Below are 22,567 nucleotides of genomic sequence, written 5' to 3'. Positions count from 1 at the left end.
ACCCAGAGGTCTCGGCCCGTGCCATGAGTTATAGAGTAGATATAAGTGTGTCGGATTCTCACTACCAACTGCAAAAAGAGTATACAGCTTTCCTTCTCATCATTGCAACACGCCCTTACATGACGCAGATTGGTCTCAATATACGATCGATTTTCAAAGAATGAAACAAGAACTAAATTCAGGCATCCTTTCTCTCCCAAACTCAAGGTTCACCGCGCCGCTGAATAAAATGATTCAAACAAAGGATCATCCTTACAGCGTAGCAGCGAAGCCGACGAAGACAACGGCAGCGAAGGCAGCAGCAGGAATATGTTTGTCAGACGAGCCAGCATTGGCAGTGTGAAGAGGTACGGCAGCAGAGGTACTCGAGCTGGGGCTAGCGCTAGAGCCAGAGCCTGAGTTAGCACCAGAGCCAGAGCCAGAGGTAGGGATGACTCTAGCGCTGGAGCTAGAGCCGGAGCCGGAGTGGGAGCCGGAGGTGCTAGTAGGGGTAGCAGTGATAAAACCGGAGCTGCTTGATTTGGATCCCGCAGAGGGAGTACCGGTGGAAGCGGCACCAGAGGAGGTCGAGGTATTGACGACTAGGAGAAGAATGTTAGCTGCCACAAATTTTCCTTCTATCGGCAGTCGTCTGGTAAAACTTACCAACTTTATGTCCAGCCGAGGAGCAGGTATCAGCGAACTGCTTCAGAGCTTCCTCCTTGTCATCACCGCACAGGCTGGCGATCTTGCTCTGCACTTTCTCGCCGTTCGTAACGCAGACAGCCTTCAGATCACCGGGCTTTGGCTCCTGGCTAATCGAACTGTCAACAACTATGCTTCTTCCGATGTCACATTTTTCTATTCCTAATAAACGTACGCAAGAGCCGAAAGAAGGCAAGCCTTAGTGCTTGCAGCAGCGGCAATATTGCCGAGAGCCAAAAAGGAAAGGACAAGAGCAGACTTGGCAAACAACATTCTGGCGAGATGGCACAAAGTGGGCGCTTAGGGGTACAGGTGGTAATTGCGAAGGATCAAGTTCCAGACGAAGGATGGTGAGTTAAAAGATTGGACTACGGAGTAGACAAGCTTTCTGGTAATGAATGTGATGGGTGATAAATAAAAGGAGAGACAGCTTGTAAGAAAAAAGAGTGACAGACAAGCGATGAGTTTGAGGTGAAAGGTTGTAGAGAGATCTAGAGATGGAGCAGCAGAATGGAAATTTAATGGAAGAAGAGAAAGTGAAGAGTCCAGCTGAGGGGACCTGTCTCATCCAATCAGGCATCGACCCTGCAGATCCTTTCCTCTGTCTGGGGTGTTTTCTCATTTCCAGACGTTCCGCAGCAAAATTACTGCACGGGACTATCTCTCCTAAGTGGAGGCCTCTATTGCTTTTGTGGTTAAATATCGGAACTCGATTGGTGGAGCTCCCGGCTATTGTTCTCCATTTGTAACACATGTACTGTCAGTATTAATTAACCCTTAGTCCCTAGTCCCCAGTCTAGAACTTCGAAAAGGCCCCCTACCGGGATTTCCGGTGACAATTCCCAGGATGCAAGTAAAGAGTGAGATATCGGATGATCATCAATGCTGTGTCGAAAAATTGTCTGGTCCGATAATGGGTCCAGGAGTGCATATGCACATCTAGGTTAAATTGGGGGGGTATAAATGCCAAGTACCTTCAAGTAACATTGTCTCAGACTCAGTCCTTTATTGTCCTAATTTTATCCAACAGCTAGCGATAACTAATCAATGGCCAGACCTCCCATGCATCTAATTATAGCATCATATGTAAGTACTCTTCGATACCCCCGTTCAGGGACTTCATCGATACAAGGTTTCCCCTATAAACAAGACGGAAAGGAACGCTTTCATGTATCATATCATGCTTCACTCAATCATCTATTATACTTCATGCTCATGCCGAAGGTCATCCAAAAAAAAAAAATTCAACAATCACCTATCCCAATTAGGGTCATAACGACTCGTAATAATCTCTTGAACAGGCAATCTATATTCTACTATTTCCCGCCCGTTCACAAGGTCATTTTCTGTGGCGCGCTTATCTGCCTCGGCTTCGTCCTTCGCAATGCCTGCCCTGACATGCCTCCGAATCAACCTCTTTCGAGCGGTTTCAAATTCAACGTCGACGAACCAGAGCTCATCCATCAATTGCGCCGCCTGATTCCACGGCTCTTTACTTAAACTCAGGTAATTCCCCTCGAAGAAAATGGCCTTGCACGTGGCGGGGATGGGAATATCATCGTCAACAGGATCCTTGATCGCATGATCGAAGCTTGGCGCGTACAAGCTTTGCGTCTCTGGCGTCAACTGCTCCCGTAAAGCCTGTACTAATTTCAAGAACTTCTCCCCGTCAAAGGTGAAAGCCGCACCACGTCGCGCCACAGCATACACAGGATCGGGCATTTGAGCGAGTTGCGCCCGCGTCAGATGATATCCATCCATTGGGATAGCAGTCGCGATAGGCGGTGAACCTGGATACCGCGCGGTATACAGTTGGTTGATGCGGTTCGCCATCATGCTGGCAAGTGCGGTCTTTCCGGAGCCAGGGATCCCACTCACTGCTATCATCAACCGGGAACCATCCGGCATAGACTGGATTTTACCTTGAGAGCTATTAGTAATCCATTGGTACTAGAGAATTTTTCTTCGAGATGCAAGGTTCGGCGCATTCATGTTATGCAAAATGCGGCGCGCGGAGCAACTTACCCCAGACCTTGTCCACCAGCCGGTCTACCTGGCTATCCATGGCTGACTTTATGTGTATAGCTCCAAAAGGAATTTAAAGGTAATAAAAAATACTAAAGGCATATGCCTCAAATCAACCTAAACACTCGAGGTCGTAGTTCATACAGACAACCGTTGAGAAGTACCGTACTTGAGCAAAGACGCCAGACAATGACAAGGCGAAATTCGAAATTCGAATTAGGTCTAGCTTTTAAAACGTGGTTTCAGGATCAGTGGGGGTATAGTCCGGCGCAGAATGAGTGTACAGCTGACAGTTAATGTGTATGGATGAAGAAAGCTCTGTGGTCCATTGAGATAAATAAGTAAAGGCAGTGGGCGGGGCTTCGAGTCATCGGAGTGGGGTTTTGCGATCTGTAGCAGGTACGTAGTATGTACAGTACATCCTATACGTCACAGGGGAAATCCACCAACAACAAACAGGCACAACTCTTCCAGATGCAGTACTATGTTTACCTATATTGTCCGACAAGAATTTACATATCAAATTACACCAAGCTTGCGCTTTCCCTATGCATCAATTCTTAACTCTCCTTACCGGTCTGTTACATCTTACAATAGGTTTCATGCAGTGATTGATCTGACCGTCGGCTTCGCCATTGTTCAATTGATTTGTTTTGAAACTGTACAACCCATAAATGCAGGTTATGTACTATGTAATGTGGAAAGCCAAAAGCGATAACGAATCAGAGACAAACGCCGTGTAGTTCCCCTTAGACCTGTTTCCGCCCTGACCCCAGGAAGCAAAATGGCTGCTAGAATTCAGAATCAGAGATAAATCCAAAAATGAAGGATCCGAACAAATTCATGGGGATAAACAATACTCATGCCATGATAAGTGCTTCCAGCCACTGTAGGGCACCTGCGACTGTGTACTTTGTAAGAAGACTCCAAAAACGCCAAACATGATATCCTTCCCGCTTAACCCTTTAACGTCGACACAACTTCCCCAAAACACATTAAGAGAAAAGAAATGCACAATATATAACACAGATCAGAAATGAAGTAGACAGTGGTTTCACTGCTGCTGTCTCGATGGTCCATCAATCGCATCAGGGTTGCTGGTTCCGTCATTTGCGGCGACCCGATGACCGATGGTGCGAGACAGACCAGCTGCGGTCCACAAATCATCAGGGACATCTTCTCGTCGGGCAAGTCGATCCAGAATAGCCTGCATATGGTGAAGGTCCGGATCGGTAGAATCGGAAATAGCAAATGAGATCGTAGGGATCGGAGGATGGCTACTCATGGTCGAATGCACATTACGAGCGCGCCTCCTGGCATCCCTCCTAGCGTTTATTTCGCGTATGCGGCGGTAATGGTAATGAAATAATGAATTCTGGGTAGCCTCTGCCTCCGAGTCGGACTCGGAGTCGGTTGAACTAGAATAGTCACATGGGTTGAGAAATTCCGGATAAGGGTCAAGAACCATCTGTACGGTTGCCGCAGTGGAGTCCCCGGAACTTGGTAGTGTTCCAAAAGAAGTCGCCGAGCTTCTCGAGGTTCCGTTCACTGAAGCGTTTGTGCCTGCTGATGTGAAAGAGGAATCCGCGCTAGGAAGGTTGGTGTCTGGTGTAATGGTGGTCAAAAGCGTTTCCCATGCGTCATTTGCGTGGTCGCCATCTGGGCTTACGCTTCGCTGGCGATCTCCAAGCCCATCAACGACAGTCTGGGAATTTGAGTGGCTCGCTTGATTGATAGACCGCTGACCAACCCGCCGTAATAGAGGTATAGTTGAACCAATCGAGGCATCCCCTCCAAGAGCATCCGACCGAGGAAATGGCGACAAACGGACGTCGGGGGGCGCCTGAGAAGATGCTGTCCTGTGGTACGCAATCGCTGGGGCAAAACGAGGAGTAAAAGAAGGGGGTGAATGATCTTGTTCTGGTCGAGCGCCCCCATTGTCACCAGACGCTGAGCGTAAGTATATGTCGTCTATCACAGGATTGCGCGGGATTCTCAATCTGTGACCAGGACGGCTGTGGAGGAGAACATCGTTGAGTAAGCGCTGGCCTGCTTCCCGTGCGCTAGAATCCGACAGGCCACTGGTCAGGTCGAATGGATCTTCACCGGAACCGGAATTCGGGATAGAAGACCGTACATGACGCAGAGATCCATTCGCTTCGCGTTCAATCTCATCTGCTAGCGGACGGGGAAATGGCGAACGCAAAGTTGCGCTGCGCAAGGCAGAGCTACTGGAACGTGCAGGGCGCCGAATACTGGCCTGGCGACGGATCGCGGAACGTGCAGCGGCACAAGGGTCTTTGATAGGGTTGGTCTTCGCAGTCGCGGCGGACGAAGGCTCGCGGTACATACTGGGGATGTGTTAGCTATGATGGCAGTTCCGTATACGAAGGAGTAGCGCGTAAACCCCCGATGAAGGCTAAATACAGAAGGACGGAACAAACTTACGGTATACCCATGGCTACAAGAGATCTAGAGCTTTTTGTGCAAAGATCAGGGTTAAATTTTATCTCCCAAAAGAGACACACGCCAGTACCACGCCCAGAGTGCCGCGAAATTGAAAGAGAGGAGGTGCGACGATTGCGGGGAGGGCGCGACGAAGCGTTGTGTTGATGGAGAAACGGAGAGATTTGATTTTCTAAGGTAAAAGCGGAGGCAACCTTTTGGAAGGATTTGCCTTTGGCTATCTGGCGCGCCTTTGTGAGGGAGAGGCTGGGATGTGGCGCCAATACCCCATCTGCGTATAATCCAGTACGGTCCGCCTCGGAGTTCGAGGGAGTTTCCCGTTTCCCGGGGCTAAAGCACCGCTTCTTATCGCTCCTGCAGCGGGGGGTCAGATATGACGCCGAACAATTTTTTTAAAGAAGAGCGATGCGCTCACCAATGCCGTCTGGATGAGAAGGTAAATCTGATCAAAAATTGACCCCGACTAATCATCAGAAAGCATACTATCGGAGGAATGATTGAGCTCGGCCTTAGCCGCATATCCCGTCTCCTTCAGCAGACGCCTTTAACTTGGAAGGCCATTCACATCGCTGGGACAAACGGCAAAGGCTCGATCAGCGCTTACTTGTCCCACCTCTTGACTACTAGCGGAGTTCGTTGCGGCCGTTTTACTTCGCCTCATCTGATAGACCGATGGGACTGCATCACTATCGGCGAAAGGGTGGTTCAGGAGTCTCTGTTCCGGCAGATTGAAGCTAAGATCAAGTTGCGTGACCAGACATTGGGAATTGGTGCAAGTGAATTCGAGTTGTTGACTGCCACGGCATTCGAGATCTTTAACCATGAACGGGTCGAAGTTGGAGTGGTTGAGGTGGGCATGGGTGGTCGGCTGGACGCTACGAATATACTAAGCGATGTGCTTGTGTCGGTTATTGCTAAAATAGGACTGGACCATCAGTTTCTGCTTGGAAATACTCTAGAGGAAATTACTCGCGAGAAAGCTGGAATATTGAAGCCGGGGGTTCCGTGCGTGATTGATGGAACGAATGCACCTGCAGTCCTTGCCACTCTTGAAGACCGTATCAAGGAGCTCAGTGTAGATGCTGTCTACACGCACCCCGACGCACCAGATGAGCATTCGCCGTCACTCGGTCAGCTTTTTCGACATATTGATGTACAGCCTCACCAGAGGGCGAATATGTGTTGTGCGATCTCGGCTTTAAAGCTGGCCATCCCGAAACTTCGTCCAAACCTCGAGGTTGATCCTTTAATTTCCCAACTCTCTCGTGTAGAGTGGCCAGGGCGCCTACAGAAAATTGCCCTGAATCCTTTGGTCTCTCGCACCGAGCCTATTCTGCTTGATGGCGCTCACAATAATCAGTCAGCCGAAGTTCTTGGGCAGTACGTGGACCACAAGCTTCGATCGCAAAGGAAACCTGTCACTTGGGCCATCGCAGCATCACGTGGGAAAGACATTGCTTCACTATTCCACCCTATCATTAAAGCTGGGGATAATGTCGCAACTACCGCGTTTGGACCTGTCGACGGTATGCCTTGGGTCAAAGCAAATGATCCCCAGGAGTTGGCGTCAAGCGTACAATCAATCCCAGGAATTGGAGATGTGAAATCATTTGAAGATGACATTCTCGCGGCCATCAATTGGGCCTGTACCAAGGCCAATAGCGGCCCATTGGTTATTGCTGGAAGCCTTTACCTTGTTTCCGACATCCTCCGTCTTCTCCGAGAGGCACACAAGCAGTCAGGACACCCCGCTGAGATGCGATAGTTCTATAACTGAAGATACCCTTTCATTACCAGCATAGATTTATCCGTAAATAATTGAAACTATCTCGAAGGGTTCCGTTTGAGATTGAACTCCAAAATTGCTCTATTCATACATAGTTGAGAAAGATGTATTACCTCCAAAAGGCACGCTTCTATCATCTTGTCCTTTTCGCTCCCTCTTTGATTTATCCCTGTAATAGCTATGAAAATGGTCAGGTCCATCTAACTCGGGGACCGATAAGGCTGATTGGAGATACAGAGGCGGTCACTGCGTCACAGGTGGTGGCCTGAATTGTGGAGAAAAGGAAAGTTCAAAACACACTCCAATTTGTTGCGCTTGATTCACCCAACACAGTAGTAAGTTATATTTTCTCTTTTGGTTACTGATTTGGAGGTACTTGTAAAGTTGTTAAAAGAACTGGAAATTCTGATTTCAAAGGGAGCAGGGTGTATCTGATGTGTGCGGTGACGCGTTTCAACGCGGCTCGATAGGTGGGAGGGCAATAACTTATTTGTACGTTTTTCTTAGGCGTGGTCATGCCATGACTTGGTTAGAATAACGAGCCTCCTCCCCTCTGGCTCTGCATTATGTTGTTCTGTCACCGAGGGTTTTTTACTGACTATATATGATTTTGGATAACAGGCTTTGCTGATATGAACAAAACCTTCCGATCGACTGGCTCCTGCCTTCAGCCGTACCCGCTCCTCACCTAAGATCGCAAGGTCCGAGATAACCTGTCGACCCAAGTGATTTCAGACTTTACTCAAGCAATAGCGAATCTATATTGGCCTGGATGATGGTTTCTCGATGCAGTGGGGGGATTGAGGGAGCCCCTCCGTCTTCTAAACCACCGAACCCTCCCGCCAAAGGACGGCTGGCAAGACTCGGCTCCAGCCCATCAAAACGAGACGACAGACCGAAAGATGATAGGGCGGCAAAAACCACGGCCAAGGATGTTGCCGAACTTAAAGATTATGTATAGTTGTGGTCCCCATTCCCTGGTGAAATGGGTTACCGATGCTGACATCCGATAAGCAACTGGGTGATTGTTTAGGTAAAGGGGCATTCGGGTCAGTTTACAGGGCACTGAACTGGAACACTGGGGAGACTGTTGCCGTTAAACAGATAAAGCTGGCAGATCTTCCGAAGAGTGAGTTGCGTGTCATTATGGTACGATAAGAATGTCCACGGCAGTAATTGGTTATGTACCATTGCTAATCCGGTGCACTACAGCTAGAAATTGATCTTCTGAAGAATCTGGATGTACGCTACAACAACCGAGATCATATGCAGGCTGAACCTTAGTGCGAACTAACTGAATTGTCTTCAGCACTCCAACATCGTGAAGTACCATGGTTTTGTGAAATCGGCTGAAACTCTAAATATCATACTTGAGTATGTTTTTTAGGCTCCCTAGGATGGGTTCCACTAACAGATTTAGATATTGCGAAAATGGCTCCTTGCATTCAATCGCAAAGAATTTCGGACGTTTTCCAGAAAACCTGGTCGGACTTTACATGTCGCAGGTCCTCCACGGTCTCTTGTACCTCCATGAGCAAGGTGTCATCCATAGAGATATCAAAGGTGCAAATATTCTCACAACTAAACAAGGCCTCGTCAAACTTGCGGACTTCGGTGTTGCCAGCCGTACTACTGGGCTCAATGAATCGAGTGTTGTCGGCACGCCATATTGGATGGCCCCAGAAGTGATTGAGCTTTCAGGTGCAACGACAGCTTCAGATATCTGGAGTCTTGGCTGTACAGTGATTGAGCTACTGGAAGGAAAGCCTCCCTATTATAACCTTCAGCCCATGCCAGCTCTTTTCCGCATTGTCAATGACGACCATCCGCCCCTTCCCCAAGGCGCCTCTCCGGTTTGTTCCCTCCTCATAGAGACGTCATTTGTGTCTAACGAATGTCACAGGCTGTTAAGGATTTCTTAATGCAGTGCTTTCAGAAAGATCCCAACCTTCGTGTCTCTGCAAGAAAGCTTCTGAAACATCCATGGATAGCCAACGCCCGCAGATCAGACTCGGTCGTTCCCAAAAAGTCCACCGAGTATGAGGAAGCAGTTAAAAGTGTCCAAGAATGGAATGAAGCCCTGCGTTCACCTGAAGCAGGGACTCTACGGAAGCCGTTCAGACATGATTATCAAAGCCCGGCCCCCCTGCCCTCATCCCGTAGTACGCCAACGAAGGATGTTCTCCCATCTCCAATTTCCAGAAGTGTAGCAGATCGATTCAGGTCGCCCGACTCTACTGAAGAAGATAATTGGGATGATGACTTCGCTACTGCTATTTCCCCAAGTGCATTGCAATTACCTCACCTTCGGCCACAGGATAATTTCGGGGGAATGCTCTCTTCTGAGAAGCTCAAGGCTTTTGCCTCTTTAGATGGAACAGTTTTAAGGTCTGATGAGAACTTCGATGAATTCGATGACTCTTTCAGAACCTCGCTCCAGTTTGGGTATTCAGATCCGCTAGAAACAATTCGGCCTTTCCCAAGCAAACAAACAGATATCGAAGATACACAACTGCAAAATGAACCAGGTTACCCAATCAACAAAAGCACTATGGCCATGCATAATGTGCCTATACTCACACAGAACCCAGTACCACCAATGAGGCAACCCCGTCCGGCTTCTTACTACAAGGAGAACTCTGTAGAGGATTACTCTGATCTAATACAAGCGAATGAAGATGTTTTAGACCGGAAGCTTGCCGTGTTTCGGGTAAGCATAGTCACTGTCATTATGTCATTATCTGATTCACCTGTGAGCGGGCTCTAACCCTTAACAGGAAGCCGATGATGACCTGGAAGCGCTATTTTCCTCGTCCTCAAAGGAAGTGGCCCGATATCAACCATCCTTTGAAGATGAAAATGACCCCCAACCTCAGCTTAGAAAAAGGATATCTGTTAAACGTCATCGTTCAGCCATAGAGATACAAAGGTTCACCGAAAACGAAAGAGACGAAGATTTCTCTGATATTCTTGGCGCTGATCAGGTAGCGCTGGACAAATCTGAGAGCGAGGGCAGTTCGGTTCAAGGTACACTGATGCTAAATTCCAAGCTGTCGAACGATTCCTGGCTTGGAGATCAAGATGATGAGGATGATCCGTTTGCCCAGCTTGAGGAAGGTTTAGACGAAGTAGACCTGGAAGCAAACATCGCACGTGATAAGCATGCTCGGCTCCGCGGTCAAGTCGAGGGGCTCGTTAGCTCATTGAAGACCTCACAGGACGAAGATGTACTTGGTGAGATCTCGGAGCAGTTACTGACGGTTTTCTATGATCTCCCAGAAACTAAAAACATCATCATCAGTGCTCACGGAATGCTACCAATTCTTGAGATTCTTGACATGTGCCGTCGGCGTGACATCGTCATCTGTTTATTGAGAATAGTTAACGCAATTATCTATGATGACTATGAAGTACAAGAAAATCTCTGCTTCGTTGGGGGGATTCCTATTATCAACGAGTTTGCCTCCAAGAAGTACCCGCGAGAGATCCGACTTGAGGCCGCAACTTTTGTACAACAGATGTACCAGACGTCTACTCTTACTTTGCAGATGTTTGTCAGTGCAGGAGGATTGAACGTTCTGGTTGAATTCCTAGAAGATGATTATGAAGATGAACGTGATCTGGTTCTGATTGGTGTGAACGGTATCTGGAGCGTTTTCGAATTGCAAGTATGTGCCTGTGTCTTCCATTATATGATGACATGTTCTGACGATACTCTAGGGTTCAACGCCAAAAAATGATTTCTGTAGAATTCTATCCCGTAATTCAGTGTTGGATCCTCTCTCTCTAGTTTTAAGTCGGGTGTTGGACGAGGAAGGGGAGCTAGCTGAGATCGTCGAGGGTCGCATTGCGAACATATTTTTCATTTTCTCCCAAGCTGAAAACCATGTAAAGGAGATGGTTGCTGAGCGGACGGTTCTACACAGTAAGGCTCCGGCTCCAATACATAACCATGAATTCGCTAACGACCTCCCTAGGGGTGCTAAAAGAATTGAGGCGCATGACTCCTGCTCACCAGATTACCATGTTGAAGTTTATCAAAAACTTGTCCATGTTATCGACTACTCTTGATTCTCTACAAAATTCGAATGCCATCGACGTGCTGACCGATTTGCTGAGATCTACGATTAAGCGACCACACTTCCGAGAAGTTTCCAACCAGATCTTGAACACCATTTATAACATGTGTCGTCTTAACAAATCTCGGCAGGAGGATGCGGCTCTGAATGGTATTGTACCACTACTGCAAAAAATCGTAAAGACCGAACGACCATTAAAGGAATTCGCACTGCCAATACTCTGCGACATGGCTCATTCTGGCAAAGTCGGCCGTCGCGAGCTGTGGCGCAACAAGGGTCTGGCATTCTATATCTCTTTGCTTTCCGATCCATACTGGCAGGTGACTGCTCTAGATGCTATCTTTACATGGTTAGTTTTTTTTTTGGCTTTTTGGCCTATCAAGATCGACAGTGGTCAATGCTAACTAATTGGCAGGCTTCAAGAAGAGACAGCGAAGGTTGAGGAGCACCTTCTTGACAACCGTCTTGATAAGCCATCATTTACAGACGCCATTGTCAGGTGCTTGACGATATCCAAGGCAAACGCATTTGAGAACCTCCTTGAACCCCTCCAAAAACTTCTTAGACTCAGTCCTCCCATTGCCTCGACGCTCGCACGGCCAGATCTATTCAACAGGGTAGGGCAGAAGCTTCATCATAACAAAGCAGCAGTACGTTTGAACCTACTCCGGATAATATCCAGCATTTGCGATGCGAGCGACGAGCAGGGCGGCCTTCTCGCAAAATATGGCCTGCTGGATGCTATCAGAGAGTTAGAGAACGATCCCGCTATTCTTGTTAGGGACATGGCCGGAAAACTCATACAATCCAACGAGATAAGCGAGGTCTACACTCTAGGCAAACGCAAACCCGGTGTACGACGGCGAAGTACTTCCAACACACCTCCCATTCTCCTAGCGAATCAGTCGGCCCCGTCGACGCCACAGATCAACCGAAATAGCCAGTCCAAAGGATTCTACGAGGGCCGGGAGAGCCAACGGCACCCACGAAACGCCCTCAGTGGCTCTGCCCTTGCGATACGACCTGGCAGTAGAGATGGTGTCAACTCCGGCCTTGCACCAGTCTTGAATGGAAGCTCGGGTGTATCCAGAAACAGAGTGCCGCGGGTGTCTAACAGACTATCCCATGTCGACCTTTTGGCTGAAGAAGATGCTAGAAGGCCAAGTTCAGCATCTCGCCGACCTTCTATTCTACCCCGGCGTCGACATACAGCACAGCCAGATGCCGAGTGGACGCCGTAAGCTGAAGCTGTGCTGTGCATCTCATTTTCTTCTTGGAGTTTCATGCTTGCTTTCTTTGGTCCTTGAGGGTTGCGGGTTTACCAACACAAAAAAGTCTGCGCGGTTTATTGGATCTTTATACACATGCATTGCATACGATGGCGCATTGGAGGTCTTTACCTTTGTTGGTCTGAAGTTTGTCTTTCCTTGTTTGGGCTATAGGAGATGCAATTGTATTGTCGGACTTCTTGTGCTCCCTGTTTTCAATACAGGGAGATGATTTATTGATTGGTCCCTGTAGATACTAATATCTCCTGCAGTAACGAGTAGGAGTACTTGTTAATATGAAAGGCTTTACTATAATTGCAAGAATCGGAGCACTTCGGGGCGGAGAGCTAAAAGCGGCAAGCGGCGAGGCCGATGGTGGAGCAAAACGGGATTTCAAGACCTTTTTCCCCGTGGCCCCCAGTCTAAATCCATGTCCAAATGGCCTGACATTATATGGCTTGAGTCCACTGTCAGCTTCATCATCACCCTCAATTTGCGCTCGCTCTTCATACGGCATAGTTTGTGTACGGTATGAGGGCGGCGCTTCGCGCTCCGCTGCGGGCATCCGATTTTGACCCTGCGTCGATGCTCCGATTTAGCTCTGCTTCTTGGATTCACCCTTTCCAGCGCACATCAATCCCCTCGTCTCTACGCAGATCGGTTCCCAGCTCAGCGCAAGTCTCTCGCAATGCCCGTCAACTACTCTCGCGAACACCATCGGTATTGTTAATACCACATGCTTCCTACACAACGAGGACCTCCGCTCGGCTTGGACCGGAGAAGGTAAATGGTAATGGCGGAAAGCAATCGGGGTCGGGATGGTCACGGAAGAAAACTATCACGTATGCAGTGATTGGAGGAACTATAATCATCGGGGCGGCGTCGTTGTCAAACAATCAACATCTCTATCACGCTGCGGTGAGAACAGGGAGGGTCGTTGGCACATTGGCTGTGTGCATCAATGAGTAAGTTGGAAAGAATGCACGCCAAGTGAATTTCATTCTAGTCACATGTACTCATGCCATGGTTTCAGCTATCGAATGACCCTCAATCAAGAAACTGCCTCTCCGGAAGAACGAAACGAAGCTCTCCGAGCATGTCACAAACGCTGCGCGGAGCGGACCCTACGGGTTCTCGAAAAGAATGGCTCCATCTTTATTAAATTAGGGCAACATCTTAGTAGTATGGGTTATTTGCTGCCATTGGAATGGACGACGACCTTCATCCCGCTTCAAGATAAATGCCCTGTTTCTTCGATCAAGTCAATTGAGGAAATGTTCATCGCCGACACCGGCCATCGAATCGACGAACTCTTCTCAAATTTCGATCCAGAACCCATCGGTGCCGCCTCTCTTGCCCAGGTTCACATCGGTGTTCTGAAAGAAACGGGTCAGAAGGTTGCGGTCAAAGTGCAGCATCCATCATTGGCAGAATGGGTTCCATTAGATCTCTCATTGACTAGATTCACCTTTTCCACACTGAAGCGCTTCTTCCCTGAATACGACTTGGAGTGGCTTTCTAAGGAAATGGACCTGTCTTTGCCACAGGAGTTGGATTTCCGGATGGAAGCGGACAATGCTAGGAGGGCTAGCGAGTACTTCAAGGAGCACTCGGATGCACCGCTTGTCATCCCAGACGGTACGTGCTGGACTTCGATCAGACGTAGTTTTATATACTAATGAAAATAGTCATGTGGGCTCAGAAGCGCATACTCGTCATGGAGTTCATTTCCGGTCGCCGGCCTGATGATCTGGAATTCCTGGACACCAACAACATCGACCGTGACGAAGTCTCTGCTGCCTTGGCGCATGTCTTCAACGAGATGATTTTTGGGGACAATGCTCCTTTGCACTGCGATCCTCATGGTGGCAATATCGCTATTCGCAAAAACCCTCGCCGGCGCCGTCACAACTTCGATATCATCCTCTACGACCACGGATTATACCGCGATATTCCCCGCGATCTGCGTCGTAACTACGCCAAACTGTGGTTGGCTGTCATTGAAGCCGACGAGCCGCATATGCGCGAGTATTCCCGCAAGGTGGCGGGCATCACGGATGAGCAATTCCCTCTTTTTGCCAGTGCGATCACTGGTAGAGACTACACCAAGTTGGCAAAGAAGAATATAGCCACCGCACGCACATCTGCAGAGAAGGAGAGCATGTCCGGTGCTCTTGGAGAGGGCATGTTGCAGCAGCTAGTCGAACTGTTGGGCCAGGTACCCAGAATTATACTACTGATTTTGAAGACGAATGATCTCAGTAAGTATACCCCATGCCCGCCAGAGTCCAGCAACTAACAAAAAACAACACAGCCCGCAGTCTCGATGAGAACCTCCACACTAGACAAGGCCCCGTCCGCACATTCCTGATCCTCGCCCGCTACGCCACCCGCACCGTCTTCGAAGAACAGATGGATATCATCCACGAAACGGGCGGTCTTCTCCATCCCTTCAATTTCCTTCGCTTTCTCGCCGCCTGGACCGGATTCCTCCGTGTCGAGCTCAAATTATCCGTATACGAGACATTGCTTTCTCTGAAGAGCCGACTAGGACTGCTCTGACCGACCCGCCTCAAGCGTCTCTTCTAGACATGTTTCTAGAAATAGCATCCTGTATATCTTTATTTCAAAGCCTCTATTCCCTTATCTTCTCTTCTTTTGGAACCCTTACCTATTTCTTTAACGTTCGATAGATGGGCACGGGTTGGCTTATCTATGCATCTGCGGCGTTTTTCTCTTAACTGTGATTTTGGAGTCCATAGGCTAATGGATGTCTCCTTTTTCTCTTTTCTCTTTTGGTTTCTTTCGTTAAGAGGACGAAAAGTTCCTGTTTTTGTTTTCCAATATATGTACATGATCGTTATAGAACCAACCAAAAGAGGATGGATGAAAATAGGTCGTGATTGAAGACAGCAACAGACTAGAGGACAAATATGACGACATCCTCAAAAGACCATGTATCTACTGTTGGCTCATCTCACTTCAGCCGATATATACGAATAAAAGATTGAATCAATGAGTAGTATATAGTAGTCCGAATTCACTGCACGCTAGTGCTTTTCATTAAAGACTATTTGACACATCAAGTGGACTATATCACAATGCCTTCCTGCGTTGTCACAAAAAAAAGAAAAAAAAGTGTGAAGCAAGTGTGAAGTGCAACCTTGAAAACTGTACCCAATACAGTCTGTTGCTGGAATAAAATGGAACTGTCCAAGCGCGCTATTCCATTCTAAATAGAATTTTCAACCTCCCGCTAATAAACCGTAAAACTGTGAGGGAATCTCATCTGGTATCAACTTTATTTTTGATGATTTCGATATTTCTTTTTTTTTTAGTAATTTGATCGCTGTGCTTATGGATTCGTTAAGCAGTAGCACCGGCACCCTGAGTTTTCTCCACCTCGACCTTGACGTTAGGGATGGAGGCACCGGTACCACCAAGATCGGTTTGGCGAGTGTTGGGGTTCTTGGTATAATAGTTAGCGATTGCGGACTTGATAGCGTCCTCAGCAAGCATCGAGCAGTGCAACTTCACGGGGGGCACTATATGTGGTCAGCGACACTTCTTCTAGTAGCGAACATGCGATTATTCAAGCGCTCGTGTGGGGAGTAATCGGAAACGATTTGGCTAATGAAAGATCCGGGGCAGCGCGGGAAATGGAGCCCAGCTCGAGAATGCATGGCGGTGGCATCTTTTAATAATGCAGCCCCAGGATTAGAAGTCCCCAGAGCATCCCCGAATGTGGACAAACCCGCGCATTCATGATGACCCCTTGTCAATAATCGACCATTTTTCCCGGCCCCGCATATACCTACAGGGAAACCCCACCAACTCACTTCCATAGAAGCGCATTGGCTGGCCTGTACCTTCGATCTTTGGACACGGTATACAAACAAAGGTAGAGGAATACGAGTTCAAAGATTGAACATTCCACTGTGAGGGGAAAGGAATGTGAATAACTTACAGCCTGGTGCACATAGTCAGTAAAACTGTACAAGGTCGAGCGGTTAACTTGGAAGACTTACAAAGTTCACGAGCGATCTCAGTGTTCTTGATCTTTCCTGCCTCCTCAAGAGTCATTCCGCGCACCAATTCTGTGAGGTAACTCGAGCTGGCAATGGCGCTGCCACAGCCGAATGTCTTGAACCTGACATCACTGATCACATTCGTATCCTTATCAACGCGAATCTGGAGCTTCATGACATCACCGCAAGCGGGGGCGCCAACAAGCCCGGTGGCGACATCGGCGTCATTCTTGTTGAAACTGCCAACTTTAGAGTTGTTAGTCTCTCCCATATATAATCAGTTGAGTGGTACGACGGAAGCCCAGAACTGCGATCTCAAAACAGTCGGGTCCGTCGAAAAAAATAAATTACATGGAGAGCATATGCATCTCAATCCATCAGGGAACGAAAAGACTTCCGATATATAAGTCGACATACCGTTACGGGGGTTGTTATAGTGATCTAACAGTGCAGGCGGTCAGTTTCGTTGTTTTTCCCAACCCATGAACAAATACTTATCTTTCTCATGATATCCTCTCTTTGTAGCAGGGACCCGGAGAAGGGGCTGAGTCTGGATGCCGGCGAGGGCCGGGGTGATGCGAGGCGACACCACGGTGCCGACGCGGGGAGCGACTGTTACCAAGCGTCTGAACATTGCTGAACGTGTAGGAGTCAATTGCCAGGAATCTGTAGACGTAATTTAGGCAGTGAGATGGAAAGACCACTGGTTGTGGGGATGAATAGTCGATGGCCGAGGTAGTAATGATGGTTGAAGAAAGATTGATCGAACTGATTGATTAATATGATAAAATGGACGATGACAAACCCGGCGTAATTCACCGGCGCTAATACATTTTTGGTAACCCCGTCGCCTTCATGAGTTCCGGCCTCGGACATGACGTTACCCCCGACTTGGTAGCAAATGAAATACAGGATCAAGTTATCTGATGAAATGATAGGTCCAGCAAAGCTTTACTAAGTACTAGCTCATGATGATAGCATCCTCACAGCCAGTTGATTATGTTTCTTTTTCCACGGGAAAGCGCAGAGAGTTCCACCGGTGGAAGAACTGGCAGGATCACTTTCGTTCTAGTTCAATTCTAGTGTGTTATCCCGGTTCACGAACTGTATTATTACCAGCCAACAACGGTCTCGGTCGGTCGGAATTACCAAGCCAACACTTCGCGTCGCTGTAATTAATTTTCTTATCTTGGAGGATTAGCCGCCCTCCATCTGATAAAACTTTCCCCATGCGGTTTCAGGAACAACCATTCCTCCGTCCAGTATCATCAGCAGATATCAGCTTTCCCTTCTTCGGTTTTAAATTTTGAAACCAATGATGCTAAAATGGCGGGGAAGATGTTTGGTCGATCGTCGGGGGTAAGTGTATTTTTATTTATCGATTATCAATGGCACATACACAAGGACGCGTAGAAAGCCTCCTTTTTCCTCCAGTAGGATCACGAATGTATCCATGACAATTAACACCGTTAGTCTGTCAACGCTCCAATAGCTGCCTTCTCCATGGCCCTCATCCTCACCTCCTACTGCATCAGTTCCATCCGCACTGCGCGTCGTGAAGCGCAAAGTCCGACTACAGCTATGCGTCAGAAATCACCATCAGACAAGGCAGGACAAGAATCATGGGTTCAGCAGGCTCTAAATGAAAGTCGAGAGGCTGAACGGAAGAAAGAATCCAAGTAACAAGCGTCGTACAATGTACATCTCAGCAATCGGCCCGGTGGTGGACGTCATATTACATGCTGAAGGGGTAGGTCTGCTGCAAGTGAATCGGTTCTTCTCATTATCTTTGCTAACTAAGCTATCTTATGATTGGCTAGGTAATGCTGTGGAATACTAGTTTAGAAGTTAGCAGATGTAAAAGACAGGTGCTAAAGGTAGAATTTGCTGTAGTATCCATGATCAGAATTTTCAGTGTATGAAATAGTCCTCTCCAGTGTTGACTGGATCTACCATTTAAAATAAGTTTCATCATATCAACGGATAACATTGAACTGCTTGAATTCCTCCTGGACATTATAGAGGACAAAGAGAGTTGGGTATACAAGATTCAACATTACCTGAAACGTATTCTGGTTGTTCAAAAGTAGGAAGAAGTCTGGGTCTGTGAGAGAGGCGGAAGGTTAAAAAAAAATAAGTTAAAAGTCAATCGTTTAATTGCGGCTAGTCCAGTTCGGGTTCTATGATAATGACTAATCCCAGTCTTCTGTCACTCATAGACTTGCCTAGTCGGGAAATCCTACCCAGGGAAAGGCGATTCATTCATTGTATGCCATTGTATTAGATACTTCAGCTGTATCATGCAGAGACGGTAACCCAGAGAGACCAGGCTTTTCTGATTCTCAGGTGAACCTTTTCTTAAACAGCGTCACCTCTCACTCTTGAAACTCTGTAAGTAGTATAAATGTATAAATGCATGTGTGCAGCTCCATGACCCTACTAAACATTAACCCAAAAAATCTGTGTCTGACAGTGGGTATACCCCAAGGCACCTAGCCATTGTATTTTTCAGACAGCAGATCATCAAGCCTTACAATAAAATGCACGTGCCCTCTGGAGCAAACATTGACTGGTTCAATTCAACCTCGCAATTAAATTTGAGCACCTTGAGCCTAATATTGAAGTAAAGTGTACTTGGTTGTTTCATTTGTATATATAAAAAAAGGCGGGCCAGCAGATAGACAGATATTAGCTCAAAGAGCGTTCAGGGCTTCTGAACCATGGCACCACTAGTCCCCAGGGCTTCGTTTCTTTCGTTTCTTTCCCCCAGGCTACTGCAAGGGTTGATTCTAAGTAATGATGTTCGAGGATATAAGGAGGGCTGACTTAGCCCAATATAGTCGGAAACTAACAGGGTTCAGTAGTCTAGAATGGGGGGCTACTGCTAGGTATCATGTTTCAAAAATATGCGGTACTTAATAATCATATCATCAGAGGACAAAAACTGGTATTCGTCAACAAAGACAGATAAAGCGGCAGTTCCACACTAGAGGAACAAGACATATTCATAACCGTATATATATTCTCCCAGTCGTATCCATGAGCCATCTATAGGGCCACTGATTATCACGGTCAACAGTGCAGCGCCTCGCACGCAATTATCAAATGTTCGCATTGGCAAATTTAGGCACGGTTTCATAGAGGCCTTGATGCTCTCACACAAACTCTGCTCGGCTGATCTCTAACCGGGATAGCTACGAAGCCAAGATTTGCAGCACGTTATGGTGTGAGGTAGAATGCTCGTAGAATTACTGAAAGTATCGTCCTGGATGCCAAAGTAGAGATCAGAGGAACAGACAGTCGTCCATAGTATGTCTACACAGACAGGTAAAAGTATAAGAAGAGCAACGAACAGGCAGCGCTTAGACTATTATACACCAAGATGCTGCTTCTGTGCGCTCCGAACAGTGGGAGGCAAAAATAAATGCATCATCCGTGAATCGAACACGGGCCTCATCGATGGCAACGATGAATTCTACCACTAGACCAATGATGCTTGACGGAGAACCAGTAGGCTATCTGACAATGTTCTTGGCGTTCTTTATCATTCTATAACTTTATATCCAATTGAAGAAAGGGAAGACGGATGAGCAATGTCTTCTACAAACACTAAGTATAAAATTGCATATACAACCATAATGCAACATGCTTTCTCTTTCCTAGCTTATTCGAGACTGGAGACTGCTAGATCTACATTACATTGTCATACGCTTCTCTCACTTGCGGTATAAGCTATAGTGGCTATTCACTCCATCAGAACCAACATCAGGGACCAAGTAATCAATTACACTCTCGCATGTCCCTCACTTGATTATAAGTACTACATAGACTACTAGCTAGATCCTAGTATAGGCTTTATTCATGGCTACCCTGTATACCCGATTCTAGTTCCTGTACCTTGTTGAACTCGGTATATGTGTATTCTTGCGATGAGCACGTGAGTATGTACAAGAGCAATCATGCAATATTGTGCGCAAACAAACGCTCGTGAAAATGATAAGACTGCAGAAAGGAATCTTTCTTCAAAACCAAAGCCTACCATATGACACGTCGTAGAGAGCAGGAAAACTGATTCTCCACATGTCAAAACCTGGATCTACCCTAACACCGTTGAAACCATTTACCACCGATACCGAGGAATCTATTCCAGGGAAAAGGCCCAATACTTTTATGTCTGAGGATAGGACTCAAAGCAAAGGATAGACTTAAAAGAGCGATAGACCACACTGCATCTGCTACAAGCGGTGAAGCCAAATCGCCGGGGCGCCTATAATTTGCTCCCCTAATTAAAGTAGGCGCATTGAGCTTCGAAACGGCCTGCATTGTGGCAGGTTGGCTGATAATTGAAGGTTCAACCATTATCATATCCCGGAAGAGTCTTCCGCTGTTTCTGCCATCTGCTGCTTCATTGCCCCCTCATGCTGAAGGCGGCTAATAAGTTTTCGTAGATATTCATATGTAAGCATGGTAGTCATTGCGGCCGGTACAGCACGGAATAAGTTCGTGCCGATTCCTGAATAGAATGCCCGCCAGCCCTCCTCCTTTAAAATGGTCTGACACGTACGGATGATCCCTGTATATCGGGGCCGGTTGGGCATGCCATCCGATGAGGCCGCTGCCGGAAGCCTACCGCGGCTTTCCGGATGGTCGACTCCTCCGCGAAACGCTATCTCTTCTGGTGAGGACACGGGAGACGTTCTCTGCTGGGTTTGAAGTCTCGTGCGTAGTACCTCATGTGGATAAGTCACAGTGCTCGCACAAATTTTACTGAGGAATGTTGCCAACGATATCCCAATCCAGTGAGAAGTACCGTTATCAGGATGTTCCCCGATTCCGTAGCCGGTAAATGCCATTTTCAGATATTCATAGAGGGGAAACTGGATGGCAACGTGTGTCAATCCTAATAATGCTGGCGTGAGCCCCGAGTAGAACGACCGAATTCCTTCGGTCTTATACATCTTGCGAGCCGCATCCCACGTGCCGGAGTACCGCCATGGAGCGCGGAAACCTTCGCTATCTGATCTAAGGCTTTGTGACATGAGTCGTGTTTTGATGACCCATATCGGATTAGTCACGATTGTAGAGCAAGCGCCTGCCGTTATAGAAGCATAACCTCTTGCAAGCCACCAACTATCTGCCGAAAAGTTCAGCAAAAATGACTCAGTGTATCAATGGAGAGAGGGGACCAACCAGTGACTCCGTGATAAAATTCTCGAGACCTATCATAGACCGCTAAATAAACAGCCCATGTAGGCAAATATCCCAAGATCATTGGACCTAATCCTTGGTATAGACCTCGAATACCATCTTCCCGCCATATCATCCTGCCAGTACCTAACATGCCTCTGTATAAAGCCTTAGCTTCAACCACCTGCCCCCCTCTCCGGACAAAACCTCCTTGGGCTTGTAGCTTCGTCTTGATCACGTCGAGAGGGCATGTCACAATACCCGACGCTACACCCGCACTAGCACCGCAAAATGGGGCAATATAGATATCCGGAACGTGGGTGGCGAAGAGTTCGAGGCGGGTGAGAAACGGCGACCTCGGTGGATCTGCGGTGGATGACGCATTATAACTGGAGGGTGGAGGGCTGTCTGAATGTGCCACCTGCTGCTCTTGGGTGTCGCTGGCAGTTCCCGACGTGCCGTGTCCTTCTGAAAACATCTTTCTAGCCAGCTCCCAGACAGTCTATCTATTCGTCTTAATTGTCACGAGGGTTTCCGGACCCGAGCACAGCGGTGCTCGCTCCGGAACCCAAAAAGGCTGGTTTTCTTGCAGAGTAGGAGCGTATTCCCGTCGTTGACGGCGAGCGTTGCAATAGCAGTTATTGGTCCAATGAATTGAAAGGGTTCCGTTAAGTGAGTCGAAGCTGAGGCTACCACCTTACAGTCGAGTGTGTTCTATTCCGAGGGACAGACAGGCGGGGCGTTCGAAGCTACTCAGCTCCCCTACAGGACCACAGAGAATTTAACGGTTGATAAGCCCCATGACCAGTTAGCAAGGAGTAGGGACGATTAGTAGAATCACAAGTCAAGGAAGGAATGAGATTTTCGGAAGTAACGGCGAGGACGGAGCAGCACGGAGAACGGTGATGAATAAGGTGAATTGAAGGAACGCCCTCTTGTCGGTCAGGTGGAGTAATAGGTACTAAGTTCACCCCCAGTCCTAAGTGTTATGCAGTCTGAGGCAAGCCGAGAATTAGTCACGTGGGGCGTCGGAAGCGTCAAGGT

At 47.7% G+C, this 22,567-nt stretch overlaps 9 protein-coding genes and 1 non-coding gene across 10 annotated transcripts; 4 read left to right on the top strand and 6 right to left on the bottom strand.

The window, feature by feature from the left end:
- Window positions 1–252: 252 nt before the first annotated feature.
- On the bottom strand, window positions 253–957 carry BDW43DRAFT_305623 (putative GPI anchored cell wall protein; the record flags this gene model as incomplete). Its single annotated transcript, XM_032045829.1, has 3 exons — window positions 253–581; window positions 646–794; window positions 860–957. The coding sequence occupies 3 exons, from the start codon at window positions 955–957 to the stop codon at window positions 253–255; spliced, it is 576 nt and encodes a 191-aa protein (XP_031906705.1).
- An 877-nt stretch (window positions 958–1,834) lies between these two features.
- BDW43DRAFT_259509 (kinase-related protein) lies at window positions 1,835–3,234 on the bottom strand. The gene has a single exon (XM_032040104.1). It carries the CDS (start codon window positions 2,590–2,592, stop codon window positions 1,936–1,938), a length of 657 nt encoding a protein of 218 aa, XP_031906704.1. The 5' UTR covers window positions 2,593–3,234; the 3' UTR covers window positions 1,835–1,935.
- Window positions 3,235–3,763: 529 nt separating this feature from the next.
- On the bottom strand, window positions 3,764–5,168 carry BDW43DRAFT_305621 (uncharacterized protein; the record flags this gene model as incomplete). Its single annotated transcript, XM_032045828.1, has 2 exons — window positions 3,764–5,060; window positions 5,158–5,168. The coding sequence occupies 2 exons, from the start codon at window positions 5,166–5,168 to the stop codon at window positions 3,764–3,766; spliced, it is 1,308 nt and encodes a 435-aa protein (XP_031906703.1).
- Window positions 5,169–5,536: 368 nt separating this feature from the next.
- On the top strand, window positions 5,537–7,660 carry BDW43DRAFT_14388 (dihydrofolate synthase). The gene is made up of 4 exons (XM_032038354.1): window positions 5,537–7,083; window positions 7,199–7,296; window positions 7,379–7,453; window positions 7,583–7,660. Exon 1 carries the CDS (start codon window positions 5,669–5,671, stop codon window positions 6,938–6,940), a length of 1,272 nt encoding a protein of 423 aa, XP_031906702.1. The 5' UTR covers window positions 5,537–5,668; the 3' UTR covers window positions 6,941–7,083; window positions 7,199–7,296; window positions 7,379–7,453; window positions 7,583–7,660.
- Window positions 7,661–7,736: 76 nt separating this feature from the next.
- On the top strand, window positions 7,737–12,281 carry BDW43DRAFT_305619 (serine/threonine-protein kinase; the record flags this gene model as incomplete). Its single annotated transcript, XM_032045827.1, has 10 exons — window positions 7,737–7,916; window positions 7,976–8,110; window positions 8,174–8,203; window positions 8,271–8,335; window positions 8,382–8,814; window positions 8,865–9,671; window positions 9,739–10,629; window positions 10,682–10,886; window positions 10,939–11,389; window positions 11,456–12,281. 10 exons carry the CDS (start codon window positions 7,737–7,739, stop codon window positions 12,279–12,281), a joined length of 4,023 nt encoding a protein of 1,340 aa, XP_031906701.1.
- A 484-nt stretch (window positions 12,282–12,765) lies between these two features.
- On the top strand, window positions 12,766–15,348 carry BDW43DRAFT_259502 (ABC1 kinase family protein). Its single transcript, XM_032040103.1, has 4 exons — window positions 12,766–13,273; window positions 13,342–13,946; window positions 13,997–14,569; window positions 14,623–15,348. The coding sequence occupies exons 1-4, from the start codon at window positions 12,840–12,842 to the stop codon at window positions 14,868–14,870; spliced, it is 1,860 nt and encodes a 619-aa protein (XP_031906700.1). The 5' UTR covers window positions 12,766–12,839; the 3' UTR covers window positions 14,871–15,348.
- Window positions 15,342–17,082, bottom strand: BDW43DRAFT_259500 (putative iron-sulfur cofactor synthesis protein (Isu1)). The gene is made up of 4 exons (XM_032040102.1): window positions 16,817–17,082; window positions 16,754–16,777; window positions 16,337–16,582; window positions 15,342–15,853 (listed from the first exon to the last, which is right to left on the bottom strand). Exons 1-4 carry the CDS (start codon window positions 16,968–16,970, stop codon window positions 15,675–15,677), a joined length of 603 nt encoding a protein of 200 aa, XP_031906699.1. The 5' UTR covers window positions 16,971–17,082; the 3' UTR covers window positions 15,342–15,674.
- Window positions 17,083–17,544: 462 nt separating this feature from the next.
- On the top strand, window positions 17,545–18,463 carry BDW43DRAFT_259491 (uncharacterized protein). The gene is made up of 2 exons (XM_032040101.1): window positions 17,545–17,695; window positions 17,810–18,463. The coding sequence occupies exons 1-2, from the start codon at window positions 17,663–17,665 to the stop codon at window positions 18,017–18,019; spliced, it is 243 nt and encodes an 80-aa protein (XP_031906698.1). The 5' UTR covers window positions 17,545–17,662; the 3' UTR covers window positions 18,020–18,463.
- A 1,298-nt stretch (window positions 18,464–19,761) lies between these two features.
- Window positions 19,762–19,832, bottom strand: BDW43DRAFT_t2. Its single transcript has one exon. It is a non-coding gene; the product is annotated as a tRNA-Gly (tRNA).
- A 266-nt stretch (window positions 19,833–20,098) lies between these two features.
- Window positions 20,099–22,475, bottom strand: BDW43DRAFT_259489 (putative mitochondrial carrier protein). The gene is made up of 2 exons (XM_032040100.1): window positions 21,527–22,475; window positions 20,099–21,470 (listed from the first exon to the last, which is right to left on the bottom strand). The coding sequence occupies exons 1-2, from the start codon at window positions 21,999–22,001 to the stop codon at window positions 20,698–20,700; spliced, it is 1,248 nt and encodes a 415-aa protein (XP_031906697.1). The 5' UTR covers window positions 22,002–22,475; the 3' UTR covers window positions 20,099–20,697.
- Window positions 22,476–22,567: the final 92 nt, after the last annotated feature.

The sequence above is a fragment of the Aspergillus alliaceus genome, assembly GCF_009176365.1.
Source record: "Aspergillus alliaceus strain CBS 536.65 unplaced genomic scaffold BDW43scaffold_1, whole genome shotgun sequence".
In the NCBI taxonomy this organism is placed as follows: domain Eukaryota; kingdom Fungi; phylum Ascomycota; class Eurotiomycetes; order Eurotiales; family Aspergillaceae; genus Aspergillus; species Aspergillus alliaceus.
This window is presented reverse-complemented; position numbering and strand designations above follow the sequence as displayed.

What these genes read in the sequence shown, in the direction of transcription:
- BDW43DRAFT_259509 (XM_032040104.1), bottom strand. Translation starts at nt 2,592, where the DNA reads ATGCCGGATGGTTCCCGGTTGATGATAGCAGTGAGTGGGATCCCTGGC.
- BDW43DRAFT_14388 (XM_032038354.1), top strand. Translation starts at nt 5,669, where the DNA reads ATGATTGAGCTCGGCCTTAGCCGCATATCCCGTCTCCTTCAGCAGACG.
- BDW43DRAFT_259502 (XM_032040103.1), top strand. Translation starts at nt 12,840, where the DNA reads ATGAGGGCGGCGCTTCGCGCTCCGCTGCGGGCATCCGATTTTGACCCT. An exon ending in ACCGCTTGTCATCCCAGACG is followed by an intron (nt 13,947 to 13,996) that starts GTACGTGCTGGA and finishes TAATGAAAATAG; the next exon opens with TCATGTGGGCTCAGAAGCGC. An exon ending in TTTGAAGACGAATGATCTCA is followed by an intron (nt 14,570 to 14,622) that starts GTAAGTATACCC and finishes AAAACAACACAG; the next exon opens with CCCGCAGTCTCGATGAGAAC.
- BDW43DRAFT_259500 (XM_032040102.1), bottom strand. Translation starts at nt 16,970, where the DNA reads ATGTTCAGACGCTTGGTAACAGTCGCTCCCCGCGTCGGCACCGTGGTG. An exon ending in AGATAAGTATTTGTTCATGG is followed by an intron (nt 16,778 to 16,816) that starts GTTGGGAAAAAC and finishes CTGCACTGTTAG; the next exon opens with ATCACTATAACAACCCCCGT. An exon ending in TGAGATCGCTCGTGAACTTT is followed by an intron (nt 15,854 to 16,336) that starts GTAAGTCTTCCA and finishes GACCACATATAG; the next exon opens with TGCCCCCCGTGAAGTTGCAC.
- BDW43DRAFT_259491 (XM_032040101.1), top strand. Translation starts at nt 17,663, where the DNA reads ATGGCGGGGAAGATGTTTGGTCGATCGTCGGGG. An exon ending in TGTTTGGTCGATCGTCGGGG is followed by an intron (nt 17,696 to 17,809) that starts GTAAGTGTATTT and finishes TAACACCGTTAG; the next exon opens with TCTGTCAACGCTCCAATAGC.
- BDW43DRAFT_259489 (XM_032040100.1), bottom strand. Translation starts at nt 22,001, where the DNA reads ATGTTTTCAGAAGGACACGGCACGTCGGGAACTGCCAGCGACACCCAA. An exon ending in ATTTTATCACGGAGTCACTG is followed by an intron (nt 21,471 to 21,526) that starts GTTGGTCCCCTC and finishes ACTTTTCGGCAG; the next exon opens with ATAGTTGGTGGCTTGCAAGA.